Source organism: Myotis yumanensis, unplaced genomic scaffold (assembly GCF_028538775.1).
Source record: "Myotis yumanensis isolate MYYU_CA2020_CCGP unplaced genomic scaffold, mMyoYum1.0.hap1 SCAF_13, whole genome shotgun sequence".
Taxonomy (NCBI): domain Eukaryota; kingdom Metazoa; phylum Chordata; class Mammalia; order Chiroptera; family Vespertilionidae; genus Myotis; species Myotis yumanensis.
Genome location: NW_027223764.1, coordinates 33971434 through 33986676, shown reverse-complemented (window position 1 = coordinate 33986676; position 15243 = coordinate 33971434). Strand labels below are relative to the sequence as shown.

Here is a 15243-nt window from a genome sequence, read left to right as displayed (position 1 = left end):
TTTTATTTGCAAGTACATAGTTTCTACAAAATTAAATATTCTCTGACCTTGATTTTAATGGCTAAAAAATAACAACCAATAGAGATACTTTATACAATGATGTTCTAACTAGTGGGTCACTAGTGAGTCGTGGAATCAATTCATGCTTTGGTTATGTTTTTAAATGGAATAGAATGGTAAAGAACACATCTGTGTATTATATGTGTTAAGGCTAGTTTTGCTCCATAAAGATCAGTTTCATTTATAGCAACACCAAGATATACAATATATTTCTTATTGTAGGTTCTGATCAAAATAGTTTGCAAGCCCCTGCATTGCATTACATTAATTAACTCTTTTGTTCAACACTTGGATTGTTTTCAATTTTTCAGTAGTGCAAGCCTACAATGAACATTCTATGTATGTAAATCATTATGTACAACCCTAAGTATTGTCAAGATCGATCTCTAAAAAGTAAAATCACGTGATCAAAGGATATGGACTTCTTTTGAGCCTCCGAATGCATTTTGACCAATTGCTGGAAATATGATGGTCTAACCACTATGCATATACCTGAAACTAACACAAAATAATACTGAATGTAAAAATATATATCCTTTTGATTAAATAAAAAATAGCCAATATAAAAAAATTTAAGCAGGATAGAATCTTGACCAATTCCTTTTCCATGGAAGAATATTTTTACCATTCCTTACTTTTTATAATTATTTAAGGTACTACATGCCTAATAAATCTTTTTTTAATTATACAAAAAAATAAGTAAGTCTTCTCACCTTTGACTTCTACATTTCCCTCTACTAAAGCAGCCACTACTACTCATACATATCTTCCCAAAGACACTCTCAGCATAAACAAGACTGAGTGTATACATCTAGATGGATAGAAAGTTATCTCCCTTTATTTTGTATACATGTGGCAGCATATCGTACACGGTGATCTGTCCTGGAGTCATCCCTTAGCCTCCAAAGTGAAGTTCATGTAACTTGATGACATATAGAGTAGAATGTTAAGTGAGTAAAAGATGTACCTCATGAAGACTGCCTAGGGAAAACACCAGCATCTCTTGTGCCGTATATTTATGAACTGTATATCCCTTGTACGAAGTTTGCTCGAATTGAAAGAATAATTTGGCTGAATTAAAAGAATCCAGCAAATCTTTCTGCAGATCAATAAACTATATAATCTAATTATAACTAAGAGTTCAATCACAGCCTATGTAGGATCACTACTTTCCTGAGAAATCAAATATATAATGATTATTGTCCAAAGCTGTACTTAGGTTTTACTGTAAAATTATTTTCTTTTCTTTTTAAATGAAATATATGTGATAAAAGTAGAATACAAAATCTAAGTAACTCTTTTTCTTTTCTACAGAACTGGCAAGGGAACTGAATTTTTCAGTGGATGAAATCAATCAAATACGTGTGGAAAATCCAAATTCTTTAATTTCTCAAAGCTTCATGTTATTAAAAAAATGGGTTACCAGAGATGGAAAAAATGCTACAAGTATGCTAAAATTATACTACTTTAACTTTCGTAACTGCATAAATCCAATATTTTCTATAAGTCTACTGTTAATAACATCAGAGTAATCAAAAAGTGGTAGCAGGTCTTTTGAAATTATTAGTTTAGTGCAAATATTCTAACCTATCTTTAGGAAGCTTTCAGAAAGCAAATAGTAGGGAATTTTTTTTGCGTTTTTGTCTGAAGTTCTCTCTGTGACCATTAACAGTGAAAATGTAATTCTGACTGTTAAATCGTGGGGTGGTAGGCAAACACTTATGAAGTTACTGCTATGGTCAGAGATGGATGTGCAGGGAAGTAGAGAGAGAAAAATAGGATCAAATTAGGGGGTCAAATCATTGTACACAGTTTGGTCTGTGGTGGCAGAGAATTCCCTAATATTGTTGGGTTTTGTTTTATTGTGGGTGGCATAGGGGGGTGCTATACTATGACAAGTGCCAACCCACAACAATGTGCAATAAGTTATTGTAAGGTCAGCCTGATTTTAGTAAGTCATTAAATTGCTAAGCATCAGATATGAGGGCGACCTATTTTGACAGTCTGAAAGGAGAGGAACATGTTTAAAATTGTATGATATCCCCTTATAACTAAAAGGAAAGTAGCTATTTGGGGGCTCATCTGCTGTGCATCTTACAATGGAATGAATGTTGCTGTCTTCAAGCACAGTTTTATCAGGTGATTCTTAAGACCCTTACAAATCTTCTCAGGAGTGGCCAGTTTTCTGAGCCCTCTGGTTTTCAGAGCTGCAATAAAGAAGAGCTAAAATACTAGCAGGGTAGCAAAAACTGTCTTTGTGTGGATATTGTGATGACTGAAAGAAATAATTTCCTTGGACTTTCAACCTTTTTTTTTTTTCCCTCCTTTTCAGCTGATGCCTTAACTTCGGTCTTGACAAAAATTAATCGAATAGATATAGTGACTCTGCTAGAAGGACCAATATTTGATTATGGAAATATTTCAGGCACCAGAAGTTTTGCAGATGAGAACAATGTTTTCCATGACCCTGTTGATGGTAATTGAATCCAGTGTTCATATTTATTTAATCATTTGATAAAATTTGAAAGTGCAGTAAAACAAGGAAGTCAGTTAAACCAGCTAAATGATGATTTGCTTGACTTAATTTCTCATTTTCACAGCATTTTTTCTGCCAGAGTCTACAAATATGTACTCTGGTAGACCAAATGATAAATATCTGTTATGTAAAATATGAACAATGAGATATAAAAGCATATGTTATCCGAAGGAATTCTATTTCAAATATTTTATGTGACCAAATGGGAAAAAGTTTAATATCTAGACACTACACAGTTTTTGTCATTTTCACATTAACCTTAAAAACTAGTGAATTAGCTTATTGTATATAGACAAAACCAAATTGCAAGCTGTTTTACCAAGTAAGTAAGGTATTGGGTCAAGCTTAAGCATATAGTATACAAATTGTTAAGTAAAATGCTGAATTACTGTTTTGGGACCCAGTATTTAAGTATGTACTGAAAAAGTCTAATGTGTCACTCAAAAAGTATTTTAGTTATTTAGCATTATTTTATCGTTGTGTGCTATTTATTTGTTGGGGGGGAAAAACCCTACTTGATATATAGTTTATAAAAGGCAGCATAATTTATATTCAGTTAGCATATATGTCTCTAATAACATAATTTGTCTTTTACATTAGCTTCATTTATAGATATTGTAATTTTTCCTTCATTATGTAAATTTGGGCTTTTTTCATCAAAGTATTAAGAAAAGCATAACATATCTTATGTTTTTCAAGATGCTCATCTTCCTTCACAAATGGAATTTATTCCTAGAATGAATTTTGAGTAAAAATGTTGATGATGGTGTGGAGGCAGGAAGAAGGACCAGGGATATTTTTCCACTATTCCATGTTTTGGAAAATATGATGATTCTTTTTCCAGTTTTAAACTGGAAAAGTTAGATTAACAAGAATCAATAACTTCTAATTCTGCATGTTATGTGATAAAAGTTCTCAAAGTCAACAGAAAATTTAAAGCATACCATAACATAAGAATGATGGGTAATAATGTCAAAAGTGGTTTCTCTTTAAGTTTATAAACACCAGAGAATCTTGGGGAAAAGCTCTCTTTAAAGCCTTATCTTATATGTGAAACCATGTATTGGTACTAAAGACGTATCATGTTATATCAATTGATGAATTATTGCCAAATTATAGAATCTTTTAATATTCTTTGTTGGGAAAATTCTTAAGCACAGTAGCTCTTATACACAAGATCACCAGGAAACTATGGACGTATTCAATGGAATTGAAAACTACATTTAATTTTAACATTTTAAAATCAGAATAGGGAAATTTAGGGATATGTGTATTAAATAAATATCACTTGTGCGGATTATAAACCTCAGCTAATCTTAGCCAGCTTTTCAACAAGATTCTGGTCTACAGGTGACCATAATAGGAAAATATTCACTTACCTATAGTGATCTGAATTCACAATAAAAGTTAAGTTGGTATTTACCTTGGACTGATGGAAAAATGAGGCTTTAGTTTTGTAGACTAATAATTCAGAAAATGTGCTGGGTTGCGTTGTGTGTTGTTTTTTTCCTGTCTCTCCTCTTTGTTGAAATTCTGTAAAACTTCCTTTCCTCACCATGACCAGACCAGTGTTGACTTTTCTCTCTGCTCAAAGAGAAAAATACTCCCTTAGCCCATGCAGCACAGCTTAAAACATGAGACCTGCTCCCTCCGTCCCCTCTATGTAGTCTGGTTAATAAACCTCCGTGTTTCATAGCCTTGTCGTGGATATTCAGACCTCTTTGCAGATGGTTTTCCTCCTGTCTCTGTTGTACCATTTCCTTTTTCTCTTTATTTGATTCATGGTTCTGAGTGGACCCATCTCACCAAGTTTACCAAAATGTCCATATACACCATAGCCCTTTCATCTCTGACACATTATGACACTTGAAAATTTACATGGAGTCTTTTCTACTTTATCTGCTTTTTAAATCCTTTTCCTAACATGGTTTTAGATTTTTTTCTCCAAAATCTAATAATCATTTCTTTCCAAATATTAAATTCATTTTTCTTTGCTGTAAATTTCATGTGAAATAACTAAAAATTAGAGTTGGGTATAATCGCTCATTTGCACTGTTCTTAACACATTTCGGACCGCTCAGGAGTTTTCTCGTGTTTCTCGCGCCATCTGTTAAGGACCGATCACGAGTTTTCTCGTTTTTCACACCCATGGAAAAAGGAGCGAATCTAGATACTTATGTACATTTTGTTTGGTCCCTCTTCATAGAGGAAAATGTTTTACACAGTACCATACGTTAAAAAAGTACTAGGAACTTTAATTGTTTAATTGTTTTTGTAAATAAAAATGTTACCATTATTGAAAAACACCTAAAGTGCATTATGATGATTTAAATAACGTGCAGTTTGCCCAAAAACGTGCGGTCCCTGGCGTATGTCTTAGAGATTTCTATGCGGTACGCAATGTGTTAAAATAAGTTGTAAGTAATTATAAAAATTGGTTTCTTGTGGCTTGCTGTATTTAATCCACCAAAATATGGATTTTACATGCTAAAAGTTGAATGATAATAAATTTGGCCATGGAATAAATGTATCTTATATGGTGGCAAATAACTTTATATTAGATTACATTAATCTGTGTATTTAAGTTATTGTATTAAAATTACCAAAATTGATAAACAGTCTATATCTTAATTAATATCCTATCTTATTATAGTTTGCACTAGCCTTTTATTTCATTGTATTACATTTAATTGAACTAAACCAATAAATTTATCATTCTGTAATTCATCATACATTTTCATACCTGATATAATTTAAGTCATTCCATGTGTTTTTGTTTGATGTGTTTGTAATTCATTCCAGTCAGTCCAAATGTACTGTCTTCCATAGGTTATCCTTCCCTTCAAGTGGAACTGGAAACTCCCACAGGGTTGCACTACACACCACCCACCCCTTTCCAGCAAGATGATTATTTTAGTGATACCTCTAGCACAGAATCTCCCTTTAGAACCCCCAGTAGACTGAGTGATGGGCTAGTGCCTTCCCGGGGAAACGTAGAGCATTCAGCAGATGGACCTCCAGTTGTAACTGCAGAAGACACTTCCTTAGAAGACAGCAGACTTGAAGACTCAATGCCTATAACAGAAATGCCCGAAGCAGTCGATGTAGATGAGAGCCAGTTGGAGAATGCTTATCTGAGTGAGTATCCTCGATACCTTGGAAGTATGGCTGGGGTCCCAAAAGATGTTAAACCAGCAGAGCCACTGAAACATACTAGAAAAGTAAGAGTCAGCTCTGAGCAGCAAGAGAAAGGAAAATCTGGTCCTGATGAGGAGATGACAGAAGAAAAACTCAAATCTCTATTTGAGGACATTCAACTTGAAGAAGGAGTAGAGTCTGAGGAGATGACAGAAGAAAAAGTAGAGGCTATTCTTAAACGTGTTCAGCAAGCAGAACTGGAAATGTCTTCAATTACAGGTTGGCAGAATGAGACCAGTGGAAACCTAGAGTCCCCGGCTCAAGCTCGAAGAATAACTGGTGGGTTACTAGATCGACTGGATGACAGGTATGGCTGCTTCAGAAAAAGGAAAATGAAACAGGTTACATATTAGTAGTTTGTTTTAAATATGTGCTTTTCAGCAATTCCTCTTTTTCTACATGACCATTCCAGTTTGGGGATAATACATGCTTTAAAGGTTGGTTCATTTGCTAATCTGGAGAGGGAAAATTACATTAAGCGCAAATATAATTCTTAAAACTATTGACAGCCTGAGGGAAATGCAGAAAGTTTGAAATACATGCCAAAGATTGATGTACATTTTACTTTAGAAGACTACTCTTTTCACATAGCCAGTAAATAATGCTCATTCAAAAGAATATAATAAATAAATTCCAAGTTTTTTAAAGAAATATAAACGTAAGTAGGCTTATTATACAAATTTTAAAAATACAGACTTATAAAAAATCAATGCAACCCCACAATCTAGCAATAACCACCATTAAAATTTTGGTGGATTTTTTTTTTTTTGCATACATATTTTAAAATGTCTTAACAGAAAACGCAAAGAAAAAGAAAAGTCATCTGTCTTTCTACCATACTAAGAAAACACATTTTTATATAATATCCTTCCTTTTTTCTACACGAGTGTTTTACGTGATTTGAAATATAGTATATGTACCTTTTTTTTTTTTTAGAGAGAGAGAGAGGAATGGAGAGGGAAACATTGATGAAAGAGAAACATCAATCGACTGCCTCCTGCACATGCCCCAATGGGGACTAAGCCCGCAACTGGGGCATGTGCCATGACCAGGAATAGAACCAGTGACCTCTTGGTTCATGGGTTGGTGCTCAACCACTGAGCCACACTGGCTAGGCAGTATATGTAATTCTTTAGCCCAAGTAATTTTGCCATGATTGAAATTTGTTTATATCCAATGTAATTCCCTAATTATGAATCTGATTCTTTTTATAGTGGCCTTACTCTAGAAAGGTGGGAGTTTAATGTCCTCCAGACATTGATTCAAATCTCACCATCATTAGGTGTGCACTTTGTGACTTTGGATGAATTTCTAAGCTCTAAGAATGTCACTTCAATCAGCTTTAAAAATAAGAATGACTACTTTCCTCAAACAGGTTTATATATTGGAAAAGAAAGCTTGTAGCATGCATACCAAATGACCGATACAAATAGTCTGTTAGTAATATTTTTTATGTACACATCAGACATTTTACTTCAATGGCAACTAATGATAAACTTAAGTTGGATGCAAAAAAAAAAAACAGATTATTTCATAACCAAATTTAATATTTTCATCTTACTAAGCTTCTTGCTCCATAAAATTCCCAAAGGTGAAGTTTACAAAACTTTTTTTGCAGAATGGTAGCATCAGTGAGTTCTGTGTTCACCCTGCCAAAGAGCCAAGACAATAAAGAACACTACTTCTGATGTCTATATTCAGATACAGTCATATAGTTTATGGTTGTAGTTATGTTATAGAACAGTGGTTCTCAACCTCCTCATGTTGTGGTGACCCCCAATTTCATTGTTACAAATTGAACATAATTAAAGCATAGTGATTAATCACAAAAACAATATGTAATTATATATGTGCTTTCTGATGGTCTTGGGCGACCCCTGTGAAAGGGTCGTTCGACCCCCCAAAGAGGTCGCGACCCACAGGTTGAGAACCGCTGTTATAGGATCATCACAATGTGCTGGAACTGTTTGTCCTTACACAAACAGAATAGGGTGTGCTATTGATATTTTTGATGACTGTGTTTAGATAATCAATTTGATTACAAGTGTACACACACACATACTTACATATATATACATAATAATATGTTATACATATAAAACATTGCAATAGTTATTGCCTTCAGAAGTCTACGGGTAATAAGCAAAGACACTAAACACAATACACAAGCTACAAAAAGTCTATACTGAAATGACTAAAAATTAGAAATCACTTTTTTTAAGTACTGGAAGAGAAAGATATTTAATAGTTGAAAGAAAAATAGTTCTCACAGGAAGTAAAAGCAGTGGGTGAGCACCAGTCAGTGTCAGCAGAGGTCAGGGGCATAGAAAGATGGGAGCGAGGAAGAGAATTATAGCTGGAAACATGGTAGCAGGAATCATAATTGGAAACACAAAGACTGGAATTTGGGGTTCTAGGGGATGCCAGAGCTCTCATCACAGGAATTCATTTTGTGCCTTATCAGCAGGTTTTTCACTGGCAGTATAAAAGCATTTTGATATATCCTCCTCTTTTAAATTAGTGGGTCTGGAACTCTGAGCGGTCCATGAACTGCTCAGGATTGCTTTTTAAGATATAGAATCCAAGCGTCTATAGAAGTGCAATAAAAAAAAACACACAAACAATGACAGCATAGCTAGCCAGCTTGGGAGCTGCCTAGAGCCTACGTAGCACCTTCTCACCCCCACACCCAGGACTGCCCCTCACAGTTTGAAATCCAGTGAGCAGAGTTCTCAGGCCTTTCTATTTTATGCCTTCAAATGTATTTCAAAACATAGTAGTTAAAAATTTAGACCCATTTCCAGACATGTGTTACCATTGTAAATTTCTACGTTTTACCTTTTGCAGCCCAGACCAATGTAGAGATTCCATTACCTCATATCTCAAAGGAGAACCTGGGAAATTTGAAGCAAATGGGAACCATGCAGAAGTCACTACAGACGCAAAGACGAAATCTTACTTTCCAGAATCCCAAAATGATGTAGGCAAACAGAGTACTAAGGAAACTCTGAGACCAAAACCTCACGGATACGGTCGTGTTGAGGAACCAGCATCATCACTAGCAGCATATCAGAAATCTCTCGAAGAAACCAGCAAGTTTGTAATGGAGGAGCCTAAACCCTGTGTGCCTGTCGGAATGAAAAAGATGAGTAGGACTTCTCCTGCAGATGGCAAGCCAAGGCTTAACCTCCACGAAGAAGAGGGGTCCAGTGGGTCTGAGCCAAAGGTACGTTGCCTTTATTCAGAATGCTGTCCTTTAAACTGAAGGTATTGATGATTCACTTCCTCTGATTAATGTTGTAGCATTGACCCAAGGTTCTTTACTATTTCCAAATTATAAATGTGTGACCAAAAATTATAACACTCATGTTGGGGGTAAAGGAAGTTCATAAGCTATTTGATCATATCATCGTTCGTCATTCATAGGGTAGGAAAAAGAAATAACCATCTCTTTGGCCATTTTTCAGATTTTAGAGATATTGAGTAACCAGCTTAAGGTCCAGTATTATTTTGTCTGGGATTTAAGTTTCCTAACTCCCAATCCAATCTTCTTTCCTATGCAATGAGGGTAATTGTTCTGACCCTTTCTGGTTCTTTTGCATAATTTAAAGTTTATAACACACAACCCATCTAAAAGTTCTACCCTGTAAGGTCAGTTGTCTGAAAGTGTGCTTTAAAAATTGAAGAAACATAGTTCCCAAGCCTAAAATGATGTGTGTATATACCACTATTGGTTGACAGCATTTAGAAATTTAAAGTAAGAAGTGTCATTTTAATAATTTTTATATCTAAGTTGATAATTATCTTAATATTTGTTTTTAATAATTTTAAAACCTACTGCCACAGAATTATTTGCTTGCTCTTTGTACTTGTATGTTTTGGTGATACTATTCAATAGTTTTTTATTCATTGAGGTTTTATCATTTTTAGATATTTTAAAAAATTAAATTGAAATTATGATTCAAAGATGGATATGAGAAAATAGAGCTGATTTTTTGTTGTTGTTCTTAAATGTTATGTCTTTTCATGAACTATGTAGTAGACATAGATTAAGAGTTATACATCTTTGGAATAGTAGCACTTCTCATTTTCCTTAAAACATCTAGTTTTCTTTTGTCAAATAATGAGTCCATGATTAATATGAGGTTTAAAAATGTATAAATTCCCAATCACTCAGGAGCTAATTGTCAGCTTATTGACTAATATCTCTCCTTTTCCCTTCTGCAGACTATCTTTTGACCATTTTCCTGCTTGTTAAGAAGGAAAGGGAAAGGAAGTAAAATTGTCAGGTCTTTTTTCCACTTCTTTCCTGACAAGTGGGGTTTTGAATATCAATTTCTTTTAGTTAACTCTTAGTTTATGTAAGCAGTATGATTTTGAGTAAAATATTCCCTTTTAAAATGAGCCCACAGTTAGAAACATTAACATTATGGCATTTTAACTATGAACATTTATTGTGCAAAAGCCTATTAAAATCAATAGAAAGTACTAAAATCAAAGTATAAATAAGCACCTCTATGTGTATACATGTGCATACAGATTGGCTATTGGAGAACCAAGGAGAAGGCATAAAGTCTTAACCCTGGAAGGAATCTCAGCTGAGTTCATCAGTAATGGAAAATAATCATACTAGGAAATGTTTGCAACATTTTTAATAAATGAGTTTATGCCTTTGGTATTGGTCACAGGTCCTACTCCAATGCGTAAAGGCTTTATGAGCATAAAAATTCATAATGGAGTTCAAGCTTCTGGTAGATATGAGCCTGACCTCACAAGAAATCCAAAGATGTTCGGATGGGTCTTTTGTGACTAGAACATAGGACAATAGCAACCAAGAGATCATCTGATGTATGATTTCAGAAACAGCCCCCTTTTTGTTCCCTAAATAATCAGGTCAAAAGTCCGGGTGCAGCTCTTACACGAATGACTACCTGCTGTTACAAGGTAAAATTCTGTTCTTTTCCACCTCTTTCCATGCAGCAACCCATGGCAAGGAGTACTAAGAGAATTCCATTTGGCCTCTTAGTTAACTCTGTTTACCAATTCCTAGCGAATTCTCCAAAAGGAATCCTGATGAGGTCCTACTACTACATTCTGTTATTCTTCATCTTAATATTAGCATAGACTCCAGGAAGAGAATGGAAACTAAAACATTGGCCAAATGACCACTTTTTATTTATGTGAGGGGCTGGTCTTAGATGATGCTTGATAGGATTATGATATAATGTGACATCTAGATTTGTTACTAATGTTTGCATTAGTATCTGTTCTTCTGCTTTTAAATTTACCCAAGGGAAAACTGTTCCCCAGTTTACAATTCCGTGTATGGTTAATCCTGTCTGAATTCTCCCTTTGCCTCATCTAACCTACTTATCCTTGAATGCTGATTAGTACTTCTTTTCTTTCACAATATGAATTCCTCTTACCTCTTTCTGCCTTTTGGAACTATTGCAGGGCCTTCTTTCATAATATTAGGTCATTTTAAATGTCCTGAATTTATGGTCCTTTTCTAATGAACTTTAAAAAGTAGTAGGAAACTTAGCAACCAATATCTTTGCAAAGAGTAAGAAACTCAAAAACTGTTTCAATTTGACACTATATATTATTCAGTAGGATGTTTTGTTCACATGAACTTTCCCACAAAGTCAAGATTGATATTATATTTTTATATATTTGTTAAGTTTACCTTTGGTGAATATGGCCTACTGATTTATCTATTTGACTAACGTTTCATTAATCATTTTAGCTAGCACTTATACCTCCCATAACAATTTTACTTATTTTGATTTTTCTAACTACAACTGCTAACTCCAGTACTATCAAATTTGAGGTAATTAGTAAACTTAGAAAATAAAATTTCAGAATTCCATCATTAAAATGTAGAAATAAAATCATTCAGTAAATATTTTTCACTATGACATTTAATTAGAAGCCAAAGATATTTTTCCCTTTGAAATAGGAACTGTTTGCCACTTGGCAGTTTTTTTCATATTCCTATCCTTATTGCCTAAAAAGTAGCATTTGTTTAGTTACTGTATTCTGTTTATACCATGATCTTGTCTGTCAGATGTTTTTTTTTTATTCTAATTTCATATCAGTTCGTTAAAGAAGACCGCATATTTTGACATGTTTTACATTATTCCTTCATTTATTTGAATAAACTCTTACTAGGTACCAATTATGCTTATATAAATTCTTATAAATTTGTCAAATCTGATCAAAATTTCATAAAAATCAAATACCATGTCTTTTTCTGTAGATTAACTGAAACATGGCCTGAACTATAAGATTATACATTTAATTCAAATGTATATAGACTTAAAACTAGTTAAAAATTAATATTAATGTTTCCTCAAACTAATAATTAGTAGCATGTACTTTCTGATGCCAAAAAGTCTCTAAAATTGTTATTTTTAATATTTTATCATTTGTTTACCTTGGTCTTATATATATATATATATATATATATATATATATATATATATGCAGGTAAAGACCAAAGTAATTAGATTCACACACTTATGCATAAATACATACATACAGAGTAGTTTCACTTAGAATCCTGCTCAAAATTTTCTTTCACTTAAATTTTTAAAAACATTTTCACAAAAATACATCATGATTTTCCTTAGAGGAGGGAAAACCAGCAAGTAAAAGTAATTCTTTTTTGATTTCCCTTCTCAGAATGTCTTTTATTTTAAATGTGATGGTAAAATTATGCTAAAAATACATTTATCAGGACTTGAAAAACAGTGAGAGTGATTCAAGCTCAGAGGAGGAACAGAGAGTCACTACCCGAGTTATTCGCCGGCGTTTGATTATAAAGGTATCCTGTAGCCAAATCATCATGGGTCATTGCTGTATTATTAGAAAGTCCTTTCTTGTGGTTTTGAAAATTCAGCATGCTTGATAACTAAATGGCCCGCTATATGTTTGTCTGCACATTTGGAAGCTTATAAAAACAAAAACAAAAGGGAAAACGTCATGTTGCTTGGTAGTGAGACGTGTGTTTGACCTGACAGTTGTAATTAATTTTATCTGAGAATTCTTGGGGAATTGTATCCTGCTTTCCCTGAAGAAGTGTTATATGTGTGAACAAAGATTCTATCTTGGTGAGAGAACAGTCCCTGTCAAATGAAATGTTCAATGAAATCTCAGAGGCCGTAATGAGGGATGAGCTAAGAGGACTGAAAGGCTTCCTTCTCAGTCTCAAATTCCTTCTGCCTTCACAGTTTTTTAAGTGAAAACTAGTTTGTTTGTTTTTTATCAATGACTAGGACTTTGATGTTATAGCCTGGATATATGACAAAAGGGAAATTAAGCAAAAACTTCTGAAATAGTTTTTTTAATTAAATTTATTCAGGTGACATTGGTTAATTGTATTGGTGATAGGCACACAATGCAATATACAGATGATGTATCATAGAATTATACACTTGAAGCCTGTATAATTGTATGAACCAACATCACCCCAATAAATGAAACAGATTTTTAACTTGACAAAAATACAGCCTGATTTTTTTTTTTTTTTGCATGTTAAATTACAGGAAGCAATCTTTACTAGAAGTGAAAAACACAATCTCACCTGTTACAGCACAGTTGAATAAGTTGATTTCCCCCATAAAGGCCTTTTGAAGCACTGACCTTATGCGTGGGAAGGTCCAGCAGAATGTGTCTCAGTCTGCTGCTTGTCTTTATTACTGTCTTTAGCGAGATCTTTCTTGATGTTAAAATGATTGAGTGCAGAGAACTAGGAAGCTGTTTTCAATACCCAGGCTTCCAAATGTGATCCAAATGACTTGAGGCTCTTTGGTTGGCAGCTCTAGAAAGAAAGGAAGGGAAATGTCTATTGAAAACCATTTGTCAAACTTACCCATTTCTAAAGTGTCAGGAGACTCAACAAAGAGCAGAGATGTTGGCTTAGGTATCCAAAAATTCTTAATCCTGCTGCTTGTACTTTTCATGTAGATCAGATTAAAGAAGAGGAGAAATCTGCTTAGTATAGTTTTTCAAAGACTTTGGAAGCATTAGAGAAGAAAATAAGGCCTTGTCTAAATTTTACATTATCCCCCAATCAACCTTGAGCTCAATAGGGGGCTATCAAAAAGCATGACTCCTTTGAAAATTCCGTATAGGCAAGCCAAATTCCTTATTGGGATCTAGCATATTTGTAAGTATTCAACTTGCTATCCATAAATCCTCACAATCACTTCCCACACCTTTCTGGAATTGGAGGAAAGAAATAATTCAGTTTTCTGAAGGAGGTAAAGCCATACTCTTTGCTCAGGCTTTGCTATTCTCATAATGTCTTCAAGAAATGGTATTTTAAAGTGAAACGTCTAGAAAAAGTGCACCAAACATAGTGTAACTTGCTTCTTCTTATGCTTAACATGTGACATTCATGTTGCATCCAAACCCACCTATTCCTTTAGAATAGCTGCCATGATAGAAGCTGGCTCTCCTTTATATAAGAATGAGCAAAAATAGGTTTACATTTGTAATACAAGAAAAAAATCTGTCACATATACTTACTGCTATACACATAAGTTTGCCTACCCCGTTTAGGACAGAAGAAAAATAAGTTATCCTGCAAAAAAATTGGGAGGGTGGAGAGTAAAGAAATATTACTCTGAAGAATACAAAAACATCAAACCCTGCTCCCTATGTCAGTGAGTTATCTCTTTTGTTCTCCTAGCATTCTACACATGCATTTTCAAGTTAGCTTTTATTGGACTTATTATGTATTTGAGCTTAATATATAGTTAATTCTATAATTAATTCTATAAAATATATTAACTTTTTTATTAAGTTTAAAAGACCAAAATACACTATGATGTTGTAGTAGGCTCCATAAAATAGAGGAGTTAGTGTTCTCCCCAAATCCCTATTTCTTGAAGTCAGTGTAATTTTAGGGAGGTTGGGTGGAGTCATCAGAGAATGGGTTTTATATCAAGAGAAAGCATGGTATAAACAATATAATCACTCAAGTTTTGAGAAATGTCCTTTGTATATGACAGAAATCAAAAGCTAAAAAATGGCTATAACTATAATTGGAAACTATGGGTATAACAAAAAAATATGTTACATAGAGAAGAATCTTTCAAGTTAATATTTTTCTGTTCAGATTTTTGGAGCAGTTGAAAAGGGTCAGACTTCTATTGTTTTTCTCTTTACTCCTTTGTTAGTATCTTTCTAACGTAAAAGAGCTTGAGACCACAGTAGTACATGGTAAATGTGGCGTGGGAACCATCTTAGCAAAAACATAACATGAGAATGTTAGGCCCTAAAGGGATCATCAATACTAAAACCACTTCTTTTGCTAGATGACAAAACAGGATTGGAGACCAGTTGATTTATACAGAATCACAGCAGGGCAGAAGCAGTTCTGGGACCAGAACCTAATCTCTAGCCCTCCAGTGAAGCTTCTCCTACCACAATACTATATTCTT

General features: G+C 34.0%; 1 protein-coding gene across 3 annotated transcripts in view; it reads left to right on the top strand.

The window, feature by feature from the left end:
- Positions 1-15243, top strand: part of ANK3 (ankyrin 3) — a 469334-nt gene that overhangs the window by 439709 nt on the left and 14382 nt on the right. For 2 of the 3 annotated variants that reach the window (XM_070432806.1, XM_070432807.1), the window contains 5 exons: positions 1375-1506; positions 2393-2536; positions 5426-5734; positions 6014-6101; positions 8642-9020. In XM_070432806.1, the coding sequence (XP_070288907.1) occupies positions 1375-1506; positions 2393-2536; positions 5426-5734; positions 6014-6101; positions 8642-9020 (1052 nt within the window). Of the gene's footprint in view, positions 1-1374; positions 1507-2392; positions 2537-5425; positions 6102-8641; positions 9021-10687; positions 10739-12533; positions 12621-15243 lie in introns of all 3 variants that reach the window. The other variant, XM_070432805.1, reaches the window with a different exon arrangement.